Source organism: Gymnoscopelus braueri, assembly GCF_963280865.1.
Source record: "Gymnoscopelus braueri genome assembly, chromosome: 4".
NCBI lineage: Eukaryota > Metazoa > Chordata > Actinopteri > Myctophiformes > Myctophidae > Gymnoscopelus > Gymnoscopelus braueri.
This window is the reverse complement of record NC_137605.1, coordinates 44,667,164-44,694,378: the sequence shown is the minus strand read 5'-3', so window position 1 is coordinate 44,694,378 and position 27,215 is coordinate 44,667,164. Positions and strand designations below refer to the sequence as shown.

The following is a 27,215-nucleotide window of genomic DNA, read 5'->3' as shown; positions in this document are numbered from 1 at the left end:
AGACGACTTTTGTAGAATATATATTGAAGATTTGCACACATTTTCATGATTTTTCAAAAATAGCAGATCTACAAGCTCATAGCCGCGCTATGAGCTTGTAGATCTCCTATTTTTGAGTAGCCCATAGCATTACGCAGATGCGTTCCCGGCCTTAATGGATTAATCAGAGCCTGGGGCCAGTGCTGAGGGGTAAGTCAGGATATTAAAGCTGACGGCGAGCTGAAAACTGCTTGTGGGAAGAGACTCGCAAGAGAGCTGGAGCTCTGACAGGACACCTCTTTTTGACAGAAAAATTATTGTGACACCTACAGTATAAGTAAATAAAAAAAACGTAGGACCCCCTCAAAAATCTCAAGGGGTTATTCCTAATAAAGAATTTCAACCGTCATCAAATAAGAGTCCAAGTGCTGAGGCAGCAGGGTCAACCTAACAACACACAACGAGCAAACCAGCCTATAACAAGAACAAGAGTCTGAAAGCTCGGCTCCTGACACCCAACTGGGAAATTGGCCTAAAAGGTGACACTAAGGACAGATAGGGTTTAACTTCAGGGAACAATGTGCTCAGCAAGATTCTTGGCAATCTATAGATTTAGATTTGGGAGGCCTATAGATATTCTTGCGTGTGAGTGGAAAGTTTGGCCTTATAGTGGGGACTGACACTGCAGTTCTCAACGGGCCTAGGTGCTTAGTGTCCTCAAAGTCACAGGCAGATTGGACCTTCCGTTCCAGAGATAATGGTTTTTATCGATTTTCAATGTTTGAGTTTTGGCCATTTTCGGCAGTTTTTTTTTTATAACACAGGCTAGGAAGGTCGGACGGCGACGAACTAGATACCTGAGTATAAGTTCACTTTGAGCAATACAACGCATCCACTGCCATTTCCGTTCCATTTACCGTTCGGCCGCTAGGGGCAGTTGAAATGTCTTTTTTGGGGGGCAATAGATTTATTTATTTATAAAAAAAAGAATTCACGGAACCCGAGGCTCGGCCCGACTAATAAGCATCCATTTTCGGCCCGGGTTGGGTCGGGTCGGTTAGGGTCGGGTACGGGCAGAATTTGAGAACTCTAACTGACACTACTAAAGGCATCGCCAAAATCAGTGGGGGCCACCATCCGAGGAGCATGAAGGTACAGAGCAAATGCAATGGCAATCCAGACCATATTATTTGGGATATTTTGCTTGGGAGTCAAATGTGACCCAACACTACAAATAGCTTATTATTCAAAATGTTGTTTCTCATTTAAAAATTGGAGCTATAAAATTAAGTATTACTGGTTTGATTGACTGAATACTTTATTAACAGTTTGCAAATAGTACAGTGGTACGCTTATACAATGATGCTAAAAGGATAACACAAAAAGCCCAAAGAGCTTGTTTGCATTGTGGTCCTGTGTTATTCAATGAATCAAGAGTAGATTGTTTAGATGGTTTAGATCAAGATTAGATAAGGTTTAGATTACCCTAGGTGGGGTTGGTGAAAGGGCCTACTCTGTGTGGTGTTTGCATGTTCTCCCCGTGTCTCCTAGGGTAGGTAATACCCTCACAAAAACATGTAGTAATCCTGGTCGCTATACCGCCTCCCCCATGACAGCCAGGGCGCCTGATGGAGGGGAAAGGAACTGGTTGGAATAACGTGTTCCTTCCACGCGCTACGTCCTACCGGGGAAACTCCCCCCTGTCAGGTGATAAGAAGGTCAGTTGGCTGACTCTCATGCATTGAAGGAGGCATGAGCTCGGCTCTGGGCTCGATAGGCTGGCGGGGGGAGTGTAGCGCCCAGGATCCCTTAGATAATTGGCACCGGGTGAAAAGGGGTTACACAATCGTGGGATAACATAAAAAAAAAAAAAGAGATAAGGTTTAGATTGACCCAATAGGTTTGGAACTACACCTCATAGAACTGTAAATTGTAAATGTATAATGTACATTTTCATTAAAAATCATTCTCTCTGTCTCTTCCTTCACTAATCTCTGGCCATCTCTATCCCAGAATACATTGCATGCAGCTCAAAACATGAGCTTAAGATGAGACATTCCAATCCTTTCTTTGTCTCTATGCTTTGTTTCAGGTGAGCTGCCTGCAGGCTCTGTTGCGCAATCACTTATTTCCACAACAGAAGAATAGAGCGATACGTTTTATCGTATTTTCAGAGCATGTTCATTTGAATGATCAATCAATTGAATGTGTTCCGGCTTGGATCAATGGAGTTAATGTAGTATTATCGCTATCACAAAGAAAACTCTTTTTTTCAAGGTCTTAAAGAAAAAAATACTGTGACTTAAAAAAAAATATATATATTATTGTTGCTTCTGTGCCACATGACGTCACGAGGCCTGACGACCCGTGTGCCACATGACGTCAAAGACCTCATGAAAAAAAAAATGAAAAAAAAAATCTTTTTTTTTTTTCTTTTCTTTTGGAAAAACATGTTCAGAACCCAAGATATGATGATTTGAAGATTTGCTGCTCCATTCACTCTTTGTTTAACTACTTACTGAAAAAGGCTGTATCTCATTGTAAAAAAAAAGAACTTTTTTTTTACAATGAATTTTGCTCTGGCACACAAAATTCCATAAATAAGCATGGCATTGAAAGAGTTAAACTTAGTGTTTTGCCAATTATTTGGGGGCCCAACTTGCATTACCCTCGCAGCCCAACCTGTGGTCCCCGGCCCGCAGGTTGAGAACCACTGACCTAAATCAACACCAGAGGATGACCTCTGGTGTTCATGAAGGTGCACAGCGATATTCCATGGCGATCCAGCCAGAGGGTTTTCCTCAGAGCCCCACCACTAGCGGGGCTAAAGAACAGAAAATGACATTTATTTACCTTACAAGGTCGCTGGGCTTTTTGAAGCTCTTTGGGCAGAAATTGCAGCAGTTGGCAAACTTGGGCTCCGTCTCCATCTCCACGTCCTTGTCCTTGATCTCGCTGATCCGATCCCTCTCGGCCGCGGACTGGGACAGCACCCGCTCCGACACTGAGGCCTCCTTGCCGGGGTCCTTGGCCAAAAAAGCCGCCTGTTCCTCGGTAAAAGTTATAATCTCCAAACTTCTTCTCTTCGGCGCCCTCTGTTCCCCCTCCTCGTCGTCATCATCGTCGTCATCACCACCACCAACGTCTTCACCATCGCGACCTACGACTGTGGGGAATTATGACGGAATTATGACGTGTAAATTATGATTGTGTAGAAAATAAATTATAAAGAATCATAAATAGTCCATTTTGTCCATGAGTATAGGGCTAATACGTTATACGTTGTTATCCCCTTGGGGAAAGTTGTCCTGTGCATTTGATCCATCCTAACTAATACTGTACTTAGGAGCAGCACCAGGGGACCAATTCCAGTTGTAATGCCAGTACCTTGGTCAAGGGCAATGGCAGGAGTGTGTACCTGTCCGTACTCACAAGGTAATTTTTCTTTGAATTTTTTAATTTACCACAGCAGCGGTCTCAGACAAACGGCACACGTTCCGGCTACTCAGGCCTTCGTCAGCATGAAGGCCTGAGGAGCCGAAACACGTCAGTTAGTCTGAGGCCACTGCAGCGGTAAATTAAAATGTTTTTAAGACAAATGACCTTGTGAGTGTGTACCTATCCGTACTCATGAGGTAATTTTTCTTTTAATTTTTTTATTTACCACAGAAGCGGTCTCAGACAAAAAAGAATTCTAAGACAAATGACCTTGTGAGTACGGACTGTTTCTTAAGACTTTTTCTTAAGAGAGTCTGACTATCAAATAAAGAGTGAGTGACTATCGTAAACGATACAGAGCCACCTCCCTTGACAATAACGCCGGGACAGTTTGTTTATTTTTGGACCAAAATTCTTATATGAGACGATTCTAAGATGACCAATGTTTCCATAGAGATAGGAGTTCGGTACTCTATAATACACACGTAACAATAACATTTAACTGAACTGAACATTTTGGTGGTGTGGAAGGACACAGTACCTCCAAGATAACAGACAAACCATCGTCTTTCGAAGCAAGCCTACAATCTATCTACAGCTGGTGTAATCTCCACTGTCACCACAAAGTCCATCCATGATGATTAAGGGATATGGTTCCGAATGAGATTTCACAGCAGAACCTTCACCGGGCGCTGAGCCCTACTAATGTCGATGATGTAAGAACACTGTCCATCTGTACTTCAACTAACCAAGCCCACAGGGACAGGAACAGGGCAACATGTGGATCTCATCCTGACCCTATGTTGGCACATGCACATCTATGGCTGAGACCTCAACTCATCAACAGGTTGGCTCACTAAATCAGCTAATGTCCCTGGCGTTTGAATTATTTATTGAGTTTATATAGTTTATCAGAAGTCTAAATCAATTTATATTAATTTATTAATTATTAATTCCTTTCCCCTTTATTTGGGTTACTAGCTCCGCCTCCCCCTTTTCATAATTGAAAAGTTATTAACATAGCCAAACCCTGTCGTTACTACACCATCACTAATACACTAAATCATCAAAGTTTGTATTCCACCAAAGTAGCAACATTTTAACTTAAAAACGTTTACGAAAACTTCAATATGGATTTTGGCTCCATCACAGCACAGATGTTCTAAAAGTATTTTGTCTAAATCTGTTCTGGCCAAATTTCAATCCCAAAGGACATGGCACTGGCACGGTCCTAAATTGGTTCAAATCTTCAATACAGGGACTGTTTTATCTTGGTAAACATATTCAAGTACACTACCATGAGGTTGAGTTCCCCAAAGTTCAAGGCTAGATCCACTTTTATTTGAATATGATATGCTCCAAATAGGCCTAATTATGCTAAACAACATAGTTGCTTACCATAATGATGCACGTGACACTTACATTTATACAACTCTTTTACAGTGACTATGACTATGGTCCCATAAAAAAGACAAAACTGAGACAATGTTCTTTGGTGAAAAGAAAGAAAGGCTAAAAGCGACGGTTGAAAAAGTACTACATTGTTTTACTTAAGTAAAAGCATCAATACTGCAATGTAGAAGTACTCCGTTACAAGTAAAAGTCCGGAATTGAAAATTTACTTGAGTATAAAAGTACAAAAGTATTGGTGTCAAAATGTACTTAGAGAACCAAAAGTAGCAAGTACTCAATTTGCAAAATGTCCCGTTTCACAAGTTTTCAAATGTATAGGATAAGGATAAGGATAATTCCTTTTAACAGGACGTTCATGAAAGTCCTTGCGGGCTTGTTTCCAATGAGGGCCTGTGAGCAATTAGGGGTTAAGAGTCTTGCTCAGGGACAAATTTCATTTCATCGACACATATGCTGGCGTGGCCTGGAATCGTACCTGGGGCAACCAGGGCCTCTGGCTCCCTAGGCGGGAGTGATCCCCTCATTACACACACAGGGGTCTCGTACAATCGGGGGGAAAAAATTAAAAACATTCGGTAATCCGTTCCATAGTTGCAGCCAGTTGAAAATAGACAAAATACATAGTAAAAAAGAAAAGTACACAGGAGCCGAGATACAGGCTTTTGAAGTCATAAGTTAACACATTTACCGCCGGGCCCGTAGTTCTACGGGCCGTTAAATCCAACGGTTAAGCGCCGAGCCCGTAGTCCTACGGGCTGCGGTCTTTTCGCGCATGCGCAGTCCGGGTGCACTTTCGGATTTTTTTTGATCCACTTCCGTTTCCGGTTTGATGACAGGAAATAGAATTATTTGGGATCCGGTTTTGACGATCACGCCCGCTCCCATTCTACAGACGAAACTGAAACTCAATTCTCTTCCTGTAGTTTTTTCTCCTCGCATTTCACTGTTTAACGTAATCCGCTCTAACTCAAACATGGATGCCCCGTTTGACACGCGATCTTCACTGGGAGATACAGGGAGATCTCGCGGATGTAAACAGACCGTGTAGAGCTCAATCTTAAGGATTTTAACAAGATCTATGGCGACATGAAAAAAACAAAAAAACAACAAAAACACCTTGGCACTGGTGAGTACATTATGAGATTAACCTCTGGCGGTCGATGTGTTAACCAGGAAGTGGATTGGAGTCTAAATCTTCGAAAAATTATATCTCCTGGTGCAGTGAAGGAAAAAAAAAGAAAAAAATTGACACTCCTCGTTTGGATTATGAAAAACGGTTATAACAGTTTTTGGCACTCAATGTGTTGTTAAAAGGGGTGTGCCGATACACTAATTTCACCAAACGATACGATACGATATTTGACTCACAACTTCGATACGATTTCGATACGATACGCACTTTTTTATTATGAAAATATATGGGGGAGAAAAAATGCAAACAAATAATTCTGTTTTTGCATTATTCAGACGCAAACTTGTAGCTTTTCAGCTACAATAGCCGTTTTGAATCCAAATAGGGCAATAGTGTGACACCTGACCCGAAAAAAAACAACATGTTGTCACCCTTTTCACCTCGGGGCTGTTTGCATGCCTAATAATTCTTATTGTAAAAAAATTAATTAAAAAACTTTTTTTTTTTTCAAAACAATTATTTATTTATTTTAAACGATACATATCGTCACGAAAACGTATCGCGATATATCGCGGGACGATATATCGGCACAACCCTAGTTGTTAAGTAAAAAATGTTTGTACTTTTTCCACCAATGCTTATAATTGAAGTTCTAGAGTAGTCTTTGTGTTTCGTACCTCTCTCCACCACGGCATGAGACTTGCTCATGTGTTTTCGATACAGCAGGCTGGTCCTGAAGCTCTCGTCGCACACTGGGCACTTGAAGGTCTTGGCGTGGATCATCACGTGTCGGTTGAGACTGCGGTTCGTGGTGAACGTGGCGTCACAAACGTTACACCTGTAGGGCTTCACTCCTATTGGATCATGAAGGTCAGGAAATGGGGGAGGAGACAAAAGCTAGGACTTGTACGGTTTCAAACAGCGAAACACCATTACTGTTCATGTTCTTGAAACATCAACTTTTTAGCATAAGGAGATTCAAGTGTGTGTTAAGGGACTTTGTAATGTAGGCCTACATTATTACAATTAAATGCTTTGGCCGCTTTGGTGAATATTTATGTCCAGAGTCTCTTAACCCATTAACACATTAACTGCCAGAATTATTTTCATATTTTTTTAGCCAGTGCCAGAGTTTTTCATTGGAAAAAAAAAAGTACTCAGGAGCCGAAATACAGCATTTTTAAGTTTTAAGTTAAAATTGAAGTGGATAGGAGTCTAGATCTTCAACTAATCATATCTCCTTGGTCTTTGGGTGAAATTGGACAAAAAAAACATTTTTTTTTTTTTTTTTTTTTCACTTCACGTAGATCTACGCGATTGGCACGTGACGGCTTTAAAGCGGTTCGCGTAGATCTACGTGATTGGCAGTCAATGTGTTAAGGCCTGAGGTTCCGATTCTCCAAAATGTTATACGTTATCCTTTTTTTTTTTTAAAACGTATGTTGCTATATCAGTGGTTTTCAGACTACCGGTAAGTCAAAGTCAAAGTTAATAAATTAAATGAATTTGGCCGCCGACACCCATCTGAAAATATTTTGTTCCAGGGACCCCCCAGAAGCAAAGATTTGAGTTACAAATGTTTGCTTTGAAAATATATCTATATTAAAAGATTTGCACAAATTTTCACAATTTTTCAAAAATAGCAGATCTACAAGCTCTCGGTGCAGCGCTATGAGCTTGTATATCTGCTATTTTTGAATAGCCAAAGTATAAATTAATAGTTTAAGTGGTTACACCAGAGATGCGCTCCCGGTTTCAATGGCTTAACAACGTGTCAGAAGCTAGATGTTCATCATCTTGGCTGAAAAAGGCCACCGATTTACATTTACATGATCCTCTCACCTGTATGAGTGTTGAGGTGGGACTTCAGCACCCCGGCTGAGACAAAGGCCCGGTAACAGAGAGTACACCTGTAGGGCTTCTCTCCGGTGTGGGACCGCATGTGCTGCTTCAGGTGGCTGGATTTCCTGAAGGCCTTGGCGCACCAGGTGCATCTGAAGAGGAAACAAACATGCATCAGAGGATAGCTAAGCTTGAGTTACAGTCGGCAGAGGTGGAAAGTAATTAAGTACATTTACTTAAGTACTGTACTTACAATTGTAAGTACAATTTTGAGGTATTTGTACTTTACTTGAGTATTTCCAATTTCCAATACTTTTACTTCTACTCCACTACATCTCAGAGGCAAATATTGTATTTTTTATTCCAATACAATTATTTGAAAACTTGAGTTACTATTACTTTGCAGATATAAATTGTTACATTATAAAACATACATTAACCACTTTAGCCCTATTTTATACCTTGGCAATATATAAAAATAGCAGATCTACAAGCTCGTAAGCTTGTAGATCTGCTATTTTCAAACATTTTAGTACTTTTACTTTTGGTACTTTAAGTACATTTTTATACCAATACTTTTGCACTTTTACTCAAGTACATTTTAATTCCAAGTAACAGAGTACTTCTGCATTGCAGTATTGATACTTTTACTTAAGTAAAACATTTGAGTACTTTTTCCACCACTGATAGTCGGTTGCACACCGAAAATAGCCAATCTAAAGCACAAATCAGGCTTCAGACAGCGGTTTGTTGTTACGCATCACATGGACGACAGATGATACAAAAAGACAAGGGGGATGACTTAGAAAGCAGACTGGGAAAATAAATAAATGTAACAGCAGCAGGGTTCTGTTAATCTCAGGTAGCTTCTTCATTTGAAAAGCAAGTCCAGCCAAACAAAAAAGGTCACAGAATTATTTATTTATTCTTTCATAAGTTTTTGCTGTCTTTTTAGGAGAAATCAAATTGTCTTTCCCTAATGCTGCTTGCAGAAGAATGGGAAAAATGACAAATAAAGCAATCTTGAATCTTCAAGAGTGAATAAGTAGTTGAGTTGACCTATTATATTATTCAGCATTTCCTCAAATACATTAGACTGGCCATAACTTCAGATCGCAGACTAACTTGCTCAGAAAAAAAGCCTGGGGACTGGAGCATTGAAGCGATAAGTGACTAGAAGGGCGCGTGGCCGCTGACAGTATGGACAGCAGCCGTTCCACAGTGGGGGAGGGGCTCGCCCAGGGGTGCTGTGCACATCAATAGTGTCCATAGTTATCAAGCACAGTATACCTCTGCTGCTATGCTCACACACCTTGTGTCAGGTGTGTGAGCATAGGTACTATGTGTAAATATGTAGATTATTTTCCCTCTTGCCTCCTCTTTTTTCTATGGAAATAACAATACGATAGAACTTGAAAACGAATTTCACAATTTTTTTTTTTTCCCCCACGATTTTGCAAACCCATTTTTTCCACCCAGTGCCAATTGTCTAAGTAATCCTGGGCGCTACACTCCCACTGCCAGTCTAGGGAGAGCCCAGAGCCGAGCTCATGCCTCCTTCAATGCATGAGAGCTAACAAGCCTTCTTATCCCCGGTAGGACGTAGCGCGTGGAAGAACACGTTATTGCAACCAGTTCCTTTCCCCTCCATCAGGCGCCCCGGCTGACCAGGGGGAGGCAGTACAGACCAGGATTACTGCATGTTTTTTGTGAGGGTACCTACCCTAGGAGACACGGGGAGAACATGCAAACTCCACACAGAAAGGCCCTTGATGAGGGCCCCCACAGAGGAGAGGACACGCTTTTTTACTTCTGTAAACCTGTGATGACAATAAAGCTGATTCTGATTCTGATTCTGTCCACATTAAACTACTTGTCAGTGAAACAACATGGCGACTGCAGCAAGTAACTTAACGAGAAACAAAAGCTGTTTAAGTGTCACGCTTTTTTTTATTATTGTGCAGTGCACATACTGTACCTCAGGCAACGTTTTAATACACTTCTCTTCCAATGTTGCTGACAGATATAAATTGTTCAATCTTAATTTTGGTTTGCAACCGGTTCCCGAAAAACACAAGGAGGGGATTATGGCCCCATCACGACTCAATCACAGTTAGTTTGAGGCCATGATGCCCCCAGAGTGTTGAGCTGCTCGCTCGCTCAGTCTATCCACTGTTTCAAATGAGATGAGAGAGAGTTCCTCCAGACCTTCATCTTGAAGTGGAATGAGATTGTAAGGTTGGCAACGTGAGATTAGCCTGCCTATTAACCCATTAAGACCGGGAACGCATCTGTGTCATATTAGATATGAGCTATAACCATTAATTTATTCTTTGGCAATTCAAAAATAGAAGGTCATAGCGCGGCACTGAGTGCCGCGCTACGACCTTGTAGATCTGCTATTTTTTGAAAAATCTCAAACATTTGTGCAAATCTTTGAATATACATATATTTGAAAGCTTTTTGAAAGATATTTGTAACTCAAATCTTTGCTTCTGGGAGATTCTACAAATGTCTTCTAAATCCTATTTTTTAAACTTATGTGTCATAAATCAGTGGTTCAATTTGAGTAAAAAAGTTTTAAAATAGCAGATCTACAAGCTCGCAGGTACTCGGTGCTGCGCTACGAGCTTGTATATCTGCTGTTTTTTGAATAGCCAAATAAATCAAAAAATTACACACGGACGCGTTCCCGGTCTTAAAGGGTTAAAGCAAGATGGATGGATGGACTGTGCTGCTGTCATGGACAGCATCATCAATCACACAGAAGAACTCCTCTCACACTCTGAACCATTACACTTTGTGAGTCACATCTAAAAGAACACACTACCTGCCAAAGGGCGGAACCATTTGCCTTCTTTCTAACTTCACATTGTGACACGTTGTGAGCTTGTAAATCTGCTATTTTCACTGAACGTTCGAATGGGGACACTATAGGGTTCATGTCATTAATATCTGAAGGTGACAATGACAACTCTGAGGCATTAAAAGGAACATTCCGAACGTGTCTGCAAACAGAGAGATAAACACAAATAAAATGAGTTTTTCTTTAACTCATTTCATTGACTCTACGTAGCGAGCAATCTCCACGGCTCTGCACCGAGAAGCCGCCAGAGCGGCTTTAATCTATTCCCTTTTGTCTCTCTGAAATTGTATTGCTCTCTGACCACAGACTCGAGGAAAGCAGCGGGATGAAACCCAGATAACATTATCGAGAACTAGAGTTTGAAAAAGCTGCCCCGGTCCAACTTTTTGAAAACCAAAACATTGCAGAGAGGATGGATTGTTTTGGCGACAGAATGCGTACCCAATGAGTGACATGTACAAGCATGCGCACACACGCGCATGCGCACACACGCACACGCACACACACACACACACACACACACACACACACACACACACACCAACCTGTATGCTCTCTTGGTGTTGTCTTCAGTGTCATCCTGGAAGTCCTGCGTCTCTGCAGTGAGCTGTAACTCACTCTGGCTGTTCTCTTGTAGGAGGCCACTCGTCTAGTTTGACAAAGACACAAATGTTCCAGTCAAATGTCTTTGCTGGGTAACAACACATATGACACATCTCCATTTCTTCTACCACTGCTAGCTCAAACGTGGAGAGAGCTAAAACAATGGCCACGGCCAGCTTAAAAGTGGAGAGAGCTAAAACAAAGGCCACGGCCAGCTCAAAAGTGGCGAGAGCTAAAACAATGGTCACGGCCAGCTTAAAAGTGGAGAGAGCTAAAACAATGGCCACGGCCAGCTCAAAAGTGGAGAGAGCTAAAACAATGGCCACGGCCAGCTCAAAAGTGGAGAGAGCTAAAACAATGGCCACGGCCAGCTCAAAAGTGGAGAGAGCTAAAACAATGGCCACGGCCAGCTTAAAAGTGGAGAGCTAAAGCAATGGCCACGGCTAGCTTAAAGGTGGAGAGCAATAATATAATGGCCACGTCTACCTTAAAAGTGGAGAGAGCTAAAGCAATGGCCAGGGCTTGCTTAAAGGTGGAGAGCAATAACATAATGGCCAAGTCTAGCTTAAAGGTGGAGAGCGCTTAAAACAATGGCCATGTCTATCTTAAATCTGGAGAGCGCTAAAACAATGGCCACGTCTAGCTTAAATGTGGAGAGAGCTAAAGCAATGGCCACGTCTAGCTCAAAAGTAGAGAGAGCACTAAAACAATGGCTGCTATGGAGGGAAAAGACGTCGCTGAACCAGAACTCACCACCTCGGCACTCTGTACATGTAAGGTAAGGTTCTGGGAATGGTAGCTGGAGGACAGGGCCTGAGACTCCAATGTGCTGGAGTCCTGGAGCTGCTGGACGTTGGAGAACTGTGGCTGTGTGTAGCCTTCATTGATGGTGAAGCCTGTATTGAAAAACAAAAGGAGAGAATTCCCCTAAATGCATACAGAAGGCTGTAATATTCAATTGTGTGAGACTGGACTGTGCTCGTCATCTCTGGACAAATTAACAATTTAGGCATTTTAGCAGACGCTCTCATCCAGAGTGACTTACAAGTGCGAGAGGGTGACAAAATGGTGATTTGATGATTTATTACCGTCACATCATTAAATACATCATTCGCTTTTAACCCATTAAGGCCTGAGGTTCTGATTCTACAAAATTCTAACTTAGGTTTCTATATCAGTGGTGCTCAAACTCTTTCATGTCAAAGACCTCCAAAGTTATGTATTTGGCCACGGACCCCCATCTGAAAATATTTCGTACCAGGGACCCCCCAGAAGCAAAGATTTGAGTTAAAAAAATTGCTTTAAAAATATATATATTCAAAAATGTGCACACATTTTCAAAAATAGCAGATCTGCAAGCTCATAGCCGCGCTATGAGCTTGTATATCTGCTATTTTGAAGTATAAACACAGATGCGTTCACGGTTTTAATGGGTTAAAGCAGTTATAATTCTAGGAATTATAAGATGCGGCATAACAATTATATTTTTTATGACTACAAGATATCCACACTGCAAGGTAAAATGTTTAGTTTGAAGTTTTAGAAGCCGGGATAAGAACTCATGAAGAAGCCCTGACCCAAAGTTGCCCTCGAGGAAGAAAACAGCTCATGGATGCCAAAGGTAAACCAACCAATTCAGCAAAAAGCTGTATTTAAAAAGTAACCATCAGCAAAAATCCTCCATGCAGTTGAAATATGGTTTGAAAAGTGTCAGACCTAATTGACAATTTAAGTTTATTATGTCGTCTGGCATCACACAGCAAGTATAACAACCAGGAAACCAGGACCACCCACGTACAAAGGAAGAGTCTATATTGATTTGGAATGGCTTTCAGCACCAACCAGCCATTAAATAAGAGATACGGTATGCTGCCAGCTGACACTAATGATGACTCTGAGAGAACATTAGCAGTAATAGCAGGACATCTACTACTGCCCAGTGTGTATAATTGGTGAGTGTTGGATCTCTGTTCTTATAACAACAGTTTCCTTCAAAAGTTTGTCAGCGTTGTGCTAACACACACACACACACACACACACACACGCCAGTGTACATAATTAGTGAGCGCTGGCTCTCCGTTCGCACAACAAAGGTTTCCCTGAAAGCATTTTCCACCGACATCAAACAGAAGAAACATGAGAAAAAAATAAAAAAGAAATTGACAGGAGCTTGCTTGCTGACTGTGCTGCTGTGGGAGCAGCTCCAGTCAATTCCCATCCTCGGGACGGGTGATAGAAAAGGTGTCTAGAGCAGCGGTTCCCAACTTTTTGTTGGCCGTGCACCCCCTGTTACCTCCCGAACTAGCTGACGTCTATTTCTAAAAGATGGGAGTGTTCGTGACGCGTTGTAAGCTTGTAGATCAGCTATTTCAGCTTATTTTTACTTGTATAAAATGTAAATATATAACAAATATGTTAATAACATTTGTACATTTAAGTTATTTGTCATATCTGCCCTGTGATTTTTGATTATGAAGCCTAAAAGGCAAACATACTTTTTTATTTTATTGTTGTTCAATGGCCAAACACATAATTAAATCGTTAATCGCAATTATTTTAGTGACAATTAATCGCCAACTTAAATTTGTAATCGTGGAATACATGGAATTTTGTAACCTTGCCGGGTGGGGGTTCCAGCAAAGGCAGTGGGTCTAACGTGTTCACCCAACCAACGACTGCACCATCATCAGACAAGAGTTGAAAATTCAGTTTCAAACTTATAAGAAATGTTAGAAGATTGTTTCATGCATGATTGAGCCAGGGACTTAATGGGTTAATGCTGCATGACAATACAGCATTTTCACAGAGATGTTAGCCCATTCAATCCGGGATCGCATCTCTGTCATATTAGATGTATTTTTAGCTATTAAAAAACAGCATATATACAAGCTCATAGCGCGGCACTCGTGTGAGCTTGTAGAACAGCTGTTTTTGAAAAATCGTGAAAATGTGTGCAAATCTTTGAATATATATATTATTTTTTTAAGCGAACATTTGTAACTGTCAAAATAATGTCTCAACAAATGTCTTAATTTTTCTGAAAAAGTATGTTGCTATATCAGTGGTGCTCAAACTTTTTATTGTCAAGGACCCCCAAAATTATGTTTTTGGCCGCCGATCCCCATCAGAATATGTTGTTCTAGGGACCCCCCCCTTCCCAAAATGTTGTTTAAAAAGTGTGTGTGTGTTGGGGTGGTACATTACCTTGCGTTAGTGCTTGCTGGTCAAAAGCAGGCTGAGGCAGTGTCTGTGACTCAAACTGGCTGATGTTCTGAGGCAGCGTATGCTGAGTATTCACATAGGAGTCTGTAGGCAAGAGGGGGAGAGAGAAAGAGGCCAGAAGAAAGTGAGTCTATGCCAGTGGGTTTCAAACTTGTTGTGCCCCAAAGGCACACAATGGTCAAGTCAAAAATCTCAAGTTACATCTGCATTCAAAGTGTAAAAGGACAATGATCTACAAGCTCACGACACATTGTAGATCTGAGTACTTGAGTAAATGTACTTAGTTACTTTCCACCACTGTGCTGATCAGGGCAATGGTACCACCGAGTTATGGCCATGTGAACTGCTAAACACTGCTGGAACACTGCGGTCACACTCCATAATGTGTGTAATTTCGTTTTTTTTTTGTGTGACTATTCTCATGCCAAACCCCTGAACAGTTTTGTTGTGCCTAGCTTGGTCCGGATCGGGACAACGTGTGGCCCCTGGAGGCCCCCGGAAGCAGTAAAGCTGGGTTATACAACGTTGCCTCTGGCAGCGGTAAGCTGGGCTGTACAAAGTGGCCCCTGGGAGCACCTGACACGACACAGTAAGCTGGGTTATACAACGTTGCCTCTGGCAGCGGTAAGCTGGTAAAAACCATCCCGGTCGTGTGAATTCACATTTCCAACGTGGAAATGAGAATTCACACGACCGGGATGGTTTACCAGGCTAAAGGCCGTTTCAGACAGGGAGCGAGTAGCCTCGATCTCCAGGCTTTTATTTTTTATTTTTGCCCTGAAGATCTCCTCCCGAGCAATCACACACCTCCAACTCAAACCTCAGTCGCTCCGCCGCCTCACCCGACTAGTGTTGGCCAATTCTGAAGTGAAGGCTTTGTGTAAGAGAAAGAGGGGGGGTGCGATGACAACAAGCCTGAAAGCTGCCCCTCACTATCGCTACAGTGACAGAGAAGATACTCTACATGTCACCTCGGTCTAACTAACACGTGTGAGGCCTTTGAGACTTTGAGAGTCATTGGCAGAGCTTGTGGTGGTACAGGACAGGGTGTCTATTGGATGATGTTAACCACTTCAACTTGGGCATCACAATTTTGGACACGCCTTTGGACATAGGCGAAAATAAAACATTTGCAATTATTTAGTGCTTTAAGGACAACTTAGTTTTTTTTACAACAAGGGTTATTGTATTAGTTTGTAATGCTAATAATTAAAAGATGAGTGTTAAAAAAAATCATGTATTGCTTTCTATCGTTTTTTTATGATTTAGTGATTTTTAACTGGGGGGCGGGGGCATTCGGTCCATTGGTAAATAGTCATAGGCCTATTATAGGCAGAAAACGTGAATCTGCCTGTTACAGCGCCACCATGGCCTAGTGGGGATGTGCGTATAAAGTTTCACGGAAATTGGAGGCTGCGTTCATGACTATTTACCAATGGACCGAATGCCCCCGCCCCCCAGTTAAAAATCACTAAATCATTAAAAAACGATAGAAAGCAATACACGATTTTTTTAACACTCATCTTTTAATTATTATCATTACAAACTAATAAAATAACCCTTGTTGTAAAAAGTTGTCCTTTAAGTGGTTAGAAAGGGATGCTCATCTTAAAAGGCTGTGTTTTATGAGACAAGCTGATGAGATCTGCATTGTCCTTTGTATTAGTTTGTTAGTTGTATCTTTCTCATCGAGTGAAAGAGACAGAGGTCTGAAAAAGAGAGATGACCTTTCTAGAAAACAATGAACTCATCCTCATGCCTATAGACCGAGTGCCTTATTGTGCCCGCTCTGTAACCCTTAGCAACATCTATACCGTGTTGCTCCCTGCGTCTCTGTCAGAGTTGAACAGCGGGTATAGGATAATATAGTCGCATCACATCCCCCGTGGAGACGGTGAAGCAGCAGTGTACTTAACCTGCCAGTTTCTCAAAGAGAAACTGACATTGATAGTTGATGAGCGGGAGTACAGGAGTAAATAAATTAACCCATTAAGACCTGAGGCCGACTCTTACAGTACTTATGTCTTCTAAATCCTAAATGATATGTATTTGGCCGCCGACCCCCATCTCAAAATATTTTGTTCCATGCAAAGATTTGAGTTAAAAAACGTTTGCTTTAAAATAATATAAATATATTAATTTGCACACATGTAATCGATTTTTCAAAAATAGCAGTTCTACAAGCTCGTAGCGCGGCACTCGGTGCCGCGCTATGAGCTTGTATATCTGCTATTTTTGAATAGCCAAAGTGTAAAATAATGCTTTTTAGCTCAAATCAAAAAGTGACACAGATGCGTTCCCGGTCTTAAAGGGTTAATTGGGCACGGCACGGATGTAGCAGAACTTCCTGTCATCCCGTCATACACAAAGGACAACCAGCCAAAAAGAAGGTTATTTGAAGTTCAAATTGTCACAAAGCCCAAATGCGGAAAAGCGAAAAAGCAATTATTGCATCCATCAGAGTGGTGATACAAATGAAAAAGCTGTATTCAGGGGGCAGGAATTTCATTCCCAAGTAGTGTTTATACAAATCATTTTCCCCCCTTTTGGCTGGGACCGAAATCTGAATCCCAAGTATATAAAGTTTATAAAGTTTTCTTCAGGGACTTGGTTGGTGAAAGGCTTGAAATGAAACTAAGAGAATATATGGACTTCAAATCTCAATAGTTCACTCTTCCTTTTCAGTGAAGGGCAAATATAGTGTGTGGAATACTAAAAAGTCTTTCAGTATTTATATGAAAGGTCAAGAACAGAGAACTGTGCCATAATGGGGTGGCTCGGGTGCATTGGAAAAGTGCACTCCAAAAGGGACCAGAGAAAGCATTCTGGGGCTTTTCAAATATAACACACCGCTAGCATTTCTACAACTCATTGTACTACTCTGCCGCCAAAATGTGTTATGCCCTGACACCACCCATTAAAAGTTTCCTTCAAAACTGGCCTGAAAAATCATCTATCAGGAGACCACAAGGGGAGATAAATGCAATTTCCCTTAGAAAGGAGGTGTCATTCACTGCCACCGTTTTACCTTTTTAACCTTTATACATAAATTGTTTTGTATTTGTTGATGACATGTATTATTGTGTTATTTTTATGCTATGTTGATGAATTGAATACATAGGACCACAATGGAAACAAGTCCCCAGGACGTTTACATTTTTGACTAATAAAATATTCAATCAATTTATTAGGATTCATTGACTTTTTGGCAGTGAGAAAACAAAACAGTGATAAATGCTGTTTACAAAGACCTACAGTATTCACCCAGGAGGAATTGCAATAGTACACATTCATGGTTTTTATACATGTATACATTATTTCATATATACCCCCTCTGGTCATTCTTTTTCATGACTGGTGTGATGTTTTATCCCTGCTTATCGCATTCAACAGATATCTAATGATGTTATTGTGTACGTCTGCAACCTATTATATCCCTTAATCTTGCTGATATACCACTGTACCAAGTAGAACAGGCATAGTTGAGGTGACACTGGATCAGAGGCCTACCTAAAGGAGATGGCGAGGGGCCACGCAGCTTTGTTACTTGGTAGTGAACAGTGAGGTAAATGGAAAACAGAATGAGCAGAAAATCCCTAAAGATGCGGCTTCATTCATCACTCTCTTTTCTGAAGGATCCAAGAGGGATGGCAATTACAAGGAGTGGCTAATTATGGTTGCAAGCAAAACTCTTGAAAAGACGGGTAGAAGAAGTGTGTCCTGGTACTTGAATTAGTTTTAAGTGGATACAAATAATCCTGCACCCAATGTGGATTGGCCGACTGCTTGTCAATTTTTCTGAATTTTGTCAGTAAATAAGGAAGCCAATTAAACAGAGGCTTTGGTAGATGAAAGTTCAGACAGTTCACACACAGGAGGGGTTGTTATTCCGTCGACAGCAAGCAAACAAGGCACTTGCATTATTCATTTTTTGGCAATGATGTTTGAGAAGGACTGCCTCGCAATCGCATTTCTCGGTTCTAAATTATAAATGCTCAGTCTCTCTTTATACTGAAGATGTCATCGTGAACGTGGAGATTTGTTTTTGCCAAAAAGCCTTCTTTCAAAGTCTCTTTTTTAAAATGTTTTAACAAGGGTGACTTTTCTCCATGGGGATCTATTCTTACCAGAGACCACATACCATTTGTAATTTTAGAATTGAAATGATCTAGAAGCTCATTGACTGAGACCCAAGAGAGAGGGCGGGTGTGGAAGTGAAAGCCTACTGTTTTTTTATATTTGTAACCAAGTCATTTTGAACATTTGTGCATGGAGATAGAACTCTCAAAAGAAGACAGGAAGAATGAGAGAAAGCAATATCAGTCACCACAGGGAGATGATTAAGTCCAGTGTGCGTGCCCATTGTTGTGTGTGGGCTCCCTCACATGCCGAAGTCAATCCATAGCTATCAAGAACCCAACACAGCTCCTCTCCTGATTGAAATTGAAGCACCTGGCAGTCCATTGGCAATCTACTCTCTGACTTAGTGAATTAAATGTTCTCATTAGTTTCCTTTGGTGCAATTGGTCATTTGATGTCAGGCGCTGGCTTGGAAGAAATCCTCAAATGAGTGTACAGACCATACGGTGCCCAAAATGCTTGAAACAAAAATTTGAAGTAATCTCCTGGTTGATGGAGCACTGAATAACCAATTGGCAGCGTAAACTTTTCAAGTAGAACTGCCCGTCCAAGCAAGCTCTGCTTTAATCCATTAAAACCGGGTACGCATCTGTGTCCTTTTAGATTTTAACCACTTTAACCATTATTTTATACTTTGGCTATTTAAAAATCTACAAGCTCATAGCGCGGCTATGAGCTTGTAGATCTGCTATATATTTTTTTTTATCTTGAAAATGTGTGCAAATCTTTGAATGCATTTTAACTAAAATCTTTGCTTCTGGGGGTCCCTGAAAAAAAATTCAGATGGGGTCCGTGGCCAAATACATATAATTTTGGGGGGTCCTTGACATGAAAAGGTTTAAGAACCACTGATATAGCAACATAAGTAGAATCCCCAGAAGCAAAGATTTGAGTTACAAATGTTCACTTCAAAGACGGGGTGCCGTGATTTTCAGTGATTCCCCCCCCCCCCCCCCCCAAAACATAATCATCAGGTATTATGGTTATACTAGGAGGAAGATTTTTTTCAAAAAAGTGTACAGAAATTGTTAAAATTATGTTTTTATGTGGACACGCCTCCAGTTCATTAAGTATACCTGGTTCTCACCTTAGCACCTCCTCCACCACCTTAGCACCACCCACCTGTCCTAGTCCCTCCTCCTCCTCATGCCCACACCTGTTGTGTTATGATAATGAGGGGGAGGGTATAATTGTCACTAAAGTGCTGTTTTTCTATTGGCACGTTTGACCTTCAAGGTTTCAGCCTCCAGGAAGAAACTCAAAATAGTCAGAGAAGACATAAAACACCATAACAACACCACCAGGGGGCTTAATGAAGTTTTATCAACCTCATAAAAACAGAAAAAGTGCAAAACCATGGCACCACCTCTTTTAAAAATATATATATTGAAAGATTTTCACGATTTAAAAAAAATAGCAGATCTACAGTACAAGTACAATAGCAGATATACAAGCTCATAGCGCGGCACTCGGTGCCGCACTATGAGCTTGTATATATCTGCTATTTTTGAATAGCCAAAAAAATCTAAAATGACACAGATGCGTCCCCGGTCTTAAAGGGTTAAACTTGGAGGTGTCACAGTTGACTGAAGATAGCAGCGTTGCTGATGACAGAGAGGACACACAAAGTGAGACTAGGGTTGGGCAATGTCTGCCGAATCGTAGCCCCTGACATGAATAGGGATGGTAAGGTTGCAGTGGTTAAAGAAAAATGTTGCCCAAATTGGGGATTGCAAAGATTAATGTGGTTAACGTACCTTCTTTTTTTTTTGTACATAAATTGTGATATTTTATTCAGTCTGATTAGTAGAAGGGATAAAAAAATACAATCATTAGAGTATTCATTTATCAGCTTCAATTTTATAGTGTTCCAGTTCCAATTTTGTCAGCTCATTTCTTTGTTCCATCACACCAATTTCACATAATTATCCTGTATGAGTTCTCTCACTCTTGATTGGATAAAATTGGTATCTTGACCTGCTAATGTAATAGCACCCGAGGGGGGGATGTCAAAAGCCCCCCCCCCCCTTCCCCCATCACCATCAAACCAACAACATCTTATTCATGCTTGGTTGCAATAACATCCGTCCGATTCATTCAGAGTACAGGACGGTATGTTTCAAAAAACAATCTGCTGCCAATGATGAAATTGCTGCAGCAGGGGGAAAGGGCAATTACTGCTCTTCAAAGGCGAAGAAAATCAGAAATTTGCCTGAAATCAGACTGAAACGGTTCCAAGCTAAGGGCAGGTACACACTGTAGGACTTTTACAGTGGTCGGGGAGTCATCTGATCGTTAAGGCCTGAGGTTACGATTCTACAAATGTCTTCTAAATCCTAACAGTTTTTTTAAAAAACGTATGTTTCTATATCAGCGGTTCTCAAACTTTTTCATGTCAAGGACCCCCAAAATGATATGTATTTGGCCATCTGAAAATATGTTTTTCCAGAGACCCCCCAGAAGCAAAGATTTGAGTTACAAATGTTCGCTTTAAGAATATATATTTTCAAAGATTTGCACACATTTTCTCGATTTTTCATAAATAGCAGATCTACAAGCTCATAGCGCGGCACTCGGTGCCACGCTATGAGCTTGTATATCTGTTATTTTTGAATAGCCAAAGTGTAAAATAATGCTTTTTAGCTAATATCTAAATGTGACACAGATGCGTCCCAGGTCTTAATGGGTTAAACATTTCACACTATAGGAGTCTCTTTCTTGAAATCGGCTGTCATATATCCTTGTGGTTTTCACACTATATACGATTGATCGCCGACAAGGGATCACACACACTGCAAGAGTTCACTAGGATGCGATCCAGACCCGATACATACATACATATTTGTTTTCATTGTCTCCGCCAGGCCGAAAGGCATGGCGAGAGAGTATATTTTCCACCCCGTCCGTCCGTCCGTCCGTCCGTCTGTCCGTGTTTCCGTGTGTGTGTGTCCGTCCGTCTGTGACCAGCTAATCTCTGCCACCGTTGGCTTGATCACAGCGCCACTGTGCACACACTCCCTGGATGCCAATTCAGAACCTCTGCCCCACATTTTTCACATGGGCCCGTTATAGCGCCACCAGGAGGCCGATTAGTGCAAAACATATTTTTTGACAGTACTCCTACCTACCTGAACTGGCGGAGACCTGTGCTCCGAGGAGCACTTTTTCTAGTTCCAATTCATTTTACCCGAGGTCTCACGAAAACGTTGCAAGGCTCCGGTGATGTATGCGCAAGACCGAGACGGGACGCTATTGATTGACCTTAAATAATTCTCTATTTCTCTGTATGTCTCTATCTCTCTCTCAGTGAAACAACTGAGAGACAACTTCAAACCAGCTTAAAAGTGTGCAATGCAACTCAGAAACAGTGTTGCCATGTCCGCTTATTATAAGCGACTTTGGGCTCGTTTTTCTGTAGAGTTGCTTGTAAATATTGGTAGTTGCGGGTTGCATTTTTTTGGGCTTATTTCTAAAGTGTAATTGCTTATTAGGCCTTGTTTCCCAATGTTGTTTAAACCACTGGTTTAAACAACACATAATATGTATCGCACGTGCACGCACCGCACGCACGCACGCACGCACGCACGCACGCACGCACGCACGCACGCACGCACGCACGCACGCACACACACACACACACACACACACACACACACACACACACACACACACACACACACACACACACACACACACACACACACACACACACACACACACACACACACACACACACACACACACACACACACACACACACACACACACACACACACCTCTCTCTCTCTCTCTCTGTGCAATTCCTCTCAAATAAACAGCCCCCCCCTCGAGCACGCTCGCTCACTCTCTCATTCTATTTTATAATGTGTAACTTAATACAGGACTGGACGGTAACATTGCGGTACTATTTGCTCATTTGGATGTGGAGGACATGGAGTGAAGATTACATACAGGCCTAACAGTCAAGGTCACGATTCAAGCTAGGTCTAATTAAATGTTTCAATCTGTGTGCTGCTGGCATGCATCATTATTTTAATTGAAAAACATATTACTAAGACAAATTTGTACGTGCAGCATATAAAATGAATGGTTTATAGCCTATATTTGATTTACTTTGTTTGGGATATAGATTGATAAGTATGTGTATAATGCGTAGGGTTGTAGTCGAGACCACCTAAAGCGAGTCCAAGTCAAGACCAAGTCCGAGGGGGGGCAAGTCCGAGTCAAGACCGAGTCCGGAAGGCCAGGGAGGGGGTCGAGTCCGGGAGGAGGCGAGACCGAGACCAGATTTTTTTTCAATTATTATTATTTTATAGCTGTCCATAAGCACCAGACAGCTCTCTTATAATGTTAATGTGAATGGACTCCTCATAATATATGTTTAATACAATTATTTCATTGCATTGTAGTGACTTGGACTCGAGTGGACTCGGTGGGGGTAGAGTCCCGACTCGAGTCCCTTAGTCCGAGACCGAGTCAAGACCGAGTCAAATCATGGGCGAGACCGAGACGAGACCGAGTAAATCAAAATGCAGACTCGAGACCGGTCTCGAGTAATAATGCGTTATACACATGGGATGCATAGCAAGTGCTACCAGATTTTTTTAAATGTACTTGAACACTTTCTCCACCACTGCCTAAGAACCGCTTGCCTCAGGTTTAGCAGCCGGCGTTAATTTACCTCCCTGGAAGAATTGCAAGTTTAGTGACTTCAACATTGAGTAGACTGTTCCTCACCTTCTCCCTGCACCAGTGGCTGGTCACTCAGCTGCGCCTCCAGGGTCACCTGCTGTCCTCCACCCACCACCACCTGGCTGACCTGACCCAGTCCCAGCATGCTTTGCTGCTCCCCTCCTACGGGCTGAGGGGCGTGTTGCTGCAGCGCGTTTACCTCCATCTCCACCTGCATGTCATGAGCCACGGCGGCGCCTCCGAGGGGGTCGTCTGGTCCCTGGGACTGCAGCTGCTGGGCCAGTTCATACCTGAGGACAAGGAGGAAATGGTTCAACAATCAGTGGTGGAAAAAGTACTAAAAACAGTAATTTAAGTAAATTTAAGTTAAAGTAGTACTCCGTTACAAGTAAAAGTTCGGAATTCAAAAATGTAATTGAGTACAAGAACAAAAGTATTGGTATCAAAATGTAAAGTTTTCAAATTTGAAAATAGCAGATCTACAAGCTCACAATGCGACGCATTGTGAGCTTGTAGATCGGCTACACAAATGGCCGAAATGCATAAAGGGCTGATGTGGTTAATGTTTGTTTTGTAATAATAATCAAAATCAACAAAGTATCTAGTAACTAAAGTTTTCAAATAATTGCAGTAGAGTAAAAGTACAATATTTGCCTCTGAGATGTAGCGGAGTAGAAGTAAAATGGGAAATTGGAAATACTTAAGTAATACAAATACCTCAAAATTGAGTACAGTACAGTACTTGAGTAAATGTACTGAGTTACTTTACACCACTGTCAACAATAGACTGGTTCATGCACCAAGGGAAGGCTCTAACCACATGTTCACATAGGTTGAATCCACCTCAGATACATACTTACTACATTGTCTGTAGGGATGAACAATATTGGAAATAATTCGACATTGCGATATAGATGTTACGCTAAAATAAAGAAGGTCTAGAACAGGGGTTCTCAAACGTTTTTGGCTCAGGTACCCCTTGGAGGGGAGATTTTTTTCCAGGTACCCCCTCATCCTTGCAACACCGATAAGCATATACTTACAACCACATGTGTACATTTAGATGCCATTGGAACTATTTGTATTAAAAATGTTTCAATCAAAATCATTCAGACCAATTTCATAGTCATAAACAGAAACCACTACTACTATCATGTGCCGATAGTAATTGTATTCAAATTGCTTTTGTGCAAAATTTTACGGCACACTTTTCAAGTAACTAATCTTAATGGTTCAGACTTCAGAAAATGAACACTTCTATAGTCCTAATAAAAATAGACATGTAAAATGACCATTCTGAAGGTGACTTTTAGTAGGTGCTTCAATTTTTAAATAATAAACTTATTGTAATGGATTTTTTATATTGACTTTTTTGCCAATATCCGATATTCCGATATTGTCCAACTCTTAATTTCCGATTCCGATATCAACCGATACAGATATATGCGGTATATTTTCACCAAAAGTAAACTAATTGTCAGGTAACAACATCACATATCGTAACATAATACATCTACTATAATGAATACAGTGATGTTGTTAGGTTTTCTATTAAATTAGTCCCGGGACTCACAGGTGGTCATTTGAATCCCACTAATCTTAGATTAGATTGGCCTATTTGACAGCAAAAGCATAATTGCTTTGATGCCTATAACATTAACGAGCGTCAACGAGCGTCAGCTGGACACAGACAAACACACCTGCCCTCTGCAGTACTCTAATTTGAAAGTGAGTGGAGTCTGTCTCATTTCTCTAGCCTGGTAAACCCTCCCTCCGGAAATCTCATTTCCATTTGATTCCAGGAGTGAGTCTGGCCTGATCGCCAATTCTGCAATAGACCATATTCACACGGCGGCCATATTGCCATTAAGTCAACGAAATGCCACCCCAGTTGCCACAGCAACGCAATGTTAAATTCCAAAATGGCCGCCATGTGAATATGGACTATAGACCGCCGAAGTCTGACGTCATTTACACATCCTTTGTTTGTCTACCTGGTTCGCAGTTTTCCACCCCCGTTCTGAATCCCATAGACGTATTTAATATCGCGTCAAATAAGAACTGTGTTCCAAAAATAAACAAATGACCACGGCGGGTTGACTCTTATGGATATGAAGCATCAACTGACGGTGAGAAAACGCTAATGTTACTTCCGCCAAATTAGTTACATTTTCGCCAGAAACAGACTGTATCAAATATAAGTGACTGACTATCATAAACTATACAGAACCTCCTCCCTGACAATAACGCCGACACGCGGTGTTTATTTTTGGACCACAATTCTTATATGAGACGATTCTAAGATGACCCAATGTTATTCTCCATAGAGAAATTACTTCCGCAAACCTGGGGATGAACGAGTGACGTCAGGACTTCGGTGCTCTATAGTGGCTGTGGGCTGGAGTTGGGCGGGAGTAATACTGTTGACTGACAACCCCTTCAGCCAATGATCGTTTTTCCCCTTCAGCCAATTGCAGTGCATTTTTACCACCTCTGCGACTAATGTGACGCAACGGGACTTTTGAGATGGCCATGCCCAAAATAGGTTGCCTTATTCGGATACATGCGTGTCACTGCCCGCCCCTGCCGGTTCTCTGAATTTTCATTTTTAAATAGGCTCTGTCATGATTAATTGACCACATATATGAAGTTAAACAACTACATTCTATCCAAACGATATCTTATAAGTAAATTCCGTGCCTCAAAAAATAAGTTTGAGAGCTTTTTGAAGTTCTAAAACAGCGGAGAAAACTGCCCACAGAAACAATGGCTGCCGTTCGTGTTTGGTCGGCTGCACTCAGGCTGCACTCGGGTCCATTCGGGCTCACCCGAACTCGCCACCTGATTGGCCAACTTTTGCTGTCAATCACAGAACGATGAGCGACGACTCTGATAGGCTCGGTTTTTTGGTAATGCGCTAGAAACGCCCATACAAGCCTTCAGGCCAGACTCACTCCTGGAATCAAATAGAAATGAGATTTCCGGAGGGAGGGTTTACCAGGCTAACATTTCTCTGCAAAAGCCCTTGAATATGATGGAATATGATTAAGGATTACTGTGATTATGGTAAGCTCACATTTCATATCACAAAATAATATGTAAAAACTTTTTTATTTTATATATTTTTTTATACAAAAAAATATATATAATCTGAATTATTTCGCGGACCCCCTGGCTATGCGTCACGGACCCCCAGGGGTCCGCAGACCCCACTTTGAGAACCGTGGGTCTAGAATAGGCTAACTTAACTAGTAGAATAGCTTCTAAAGAAGAACAGGGGTTCCCAAACTTTTCCATGCTGACCCCCAGAAAACAATAGCCTCTGGCTGTAGCCGCCCTATTACCAAATGGCTCTTAACACTTGCATGACTAAGCTATCAATATGACCGATTTTGAGAATTTAAAGTGGATTATCTTCTCTCATGAAGCTCTGAGAAAGTTCCCCTTTCATGACTTTTCCTAAATATTTGTTTCAAATCATCTCCGTTTTTTTTTTCTTCTGAAACGTATTATAAATATGAAATATATACCATATATACCATCCCAACCGTTATATTTCGGCTAAATTGACCGCTCTCCCCCTCTCTCCCCCAGGCAAGAGCAGTTGACACCTCTAGACCCCCCGCAGAGCGGCCCGTAGACGAGCAGACTCCCTACGCAGCAGTGAGTCCATGTTGCCATGTCTGCTTATTATAAGCGACTTTGGGCTTGTTTTTCGCGTCTTTCTATTATTATTAATATTATAATTATATATATAATTACATTATAATGGTAATACTTTTCTACTCCACTACAGCTCAGAGGCAAATCTTGTACTTTTACTTCACTACAATTATTTGAAAACTTTAGTTACTAGTTACTTTGCAGATATAAATATATTTTCATACT

At 41.4% G+C, this 27,215-nt stretch overlaps 1 protein-coding gene across 1 annotated transcript in view; it reads right to left on the bottom strand.

The window, feature by feature from the left end:
* The window catches only part of znf236 (zinc finger protein 236), a 137,778-nt gene that overhangs the window by 69,385 nt on the left and 41,178 nt on the right, over positions 1-27,215 (bottom strand). Inside the window, exons 12-18 of the mRNA XM_080427403.1 lie at positions 23,373-23,617; positions 14,478-14,579; positions 12,027-12,169; positions 11,216-11,319; positions 7,805-7,956; positions 6,640-6,816; positions 2,833-3,145 (exon numbers count right to left, since the gene is read on the bottom strand). Of these exons, the coding sequence (XP_080283529.1) occupies positions 2,833-3,145; positions 6,640-6,816; positions 7,805-7,956; positions 11,216-11,319; positions 12,027-12,169; positions 14,478-14,579; positions 23,373-23,617 (1,236 nt within the window). The remainder of the gene's footprint in view (positions 1-2,832; positions 3,146-6,639; positions 6,817-7,804; positions 7,957-11,215; positions 11,320-12,026; positions 12,170-14,477; positions 14,580-23,372; positions 23,618-27,215) is intronic.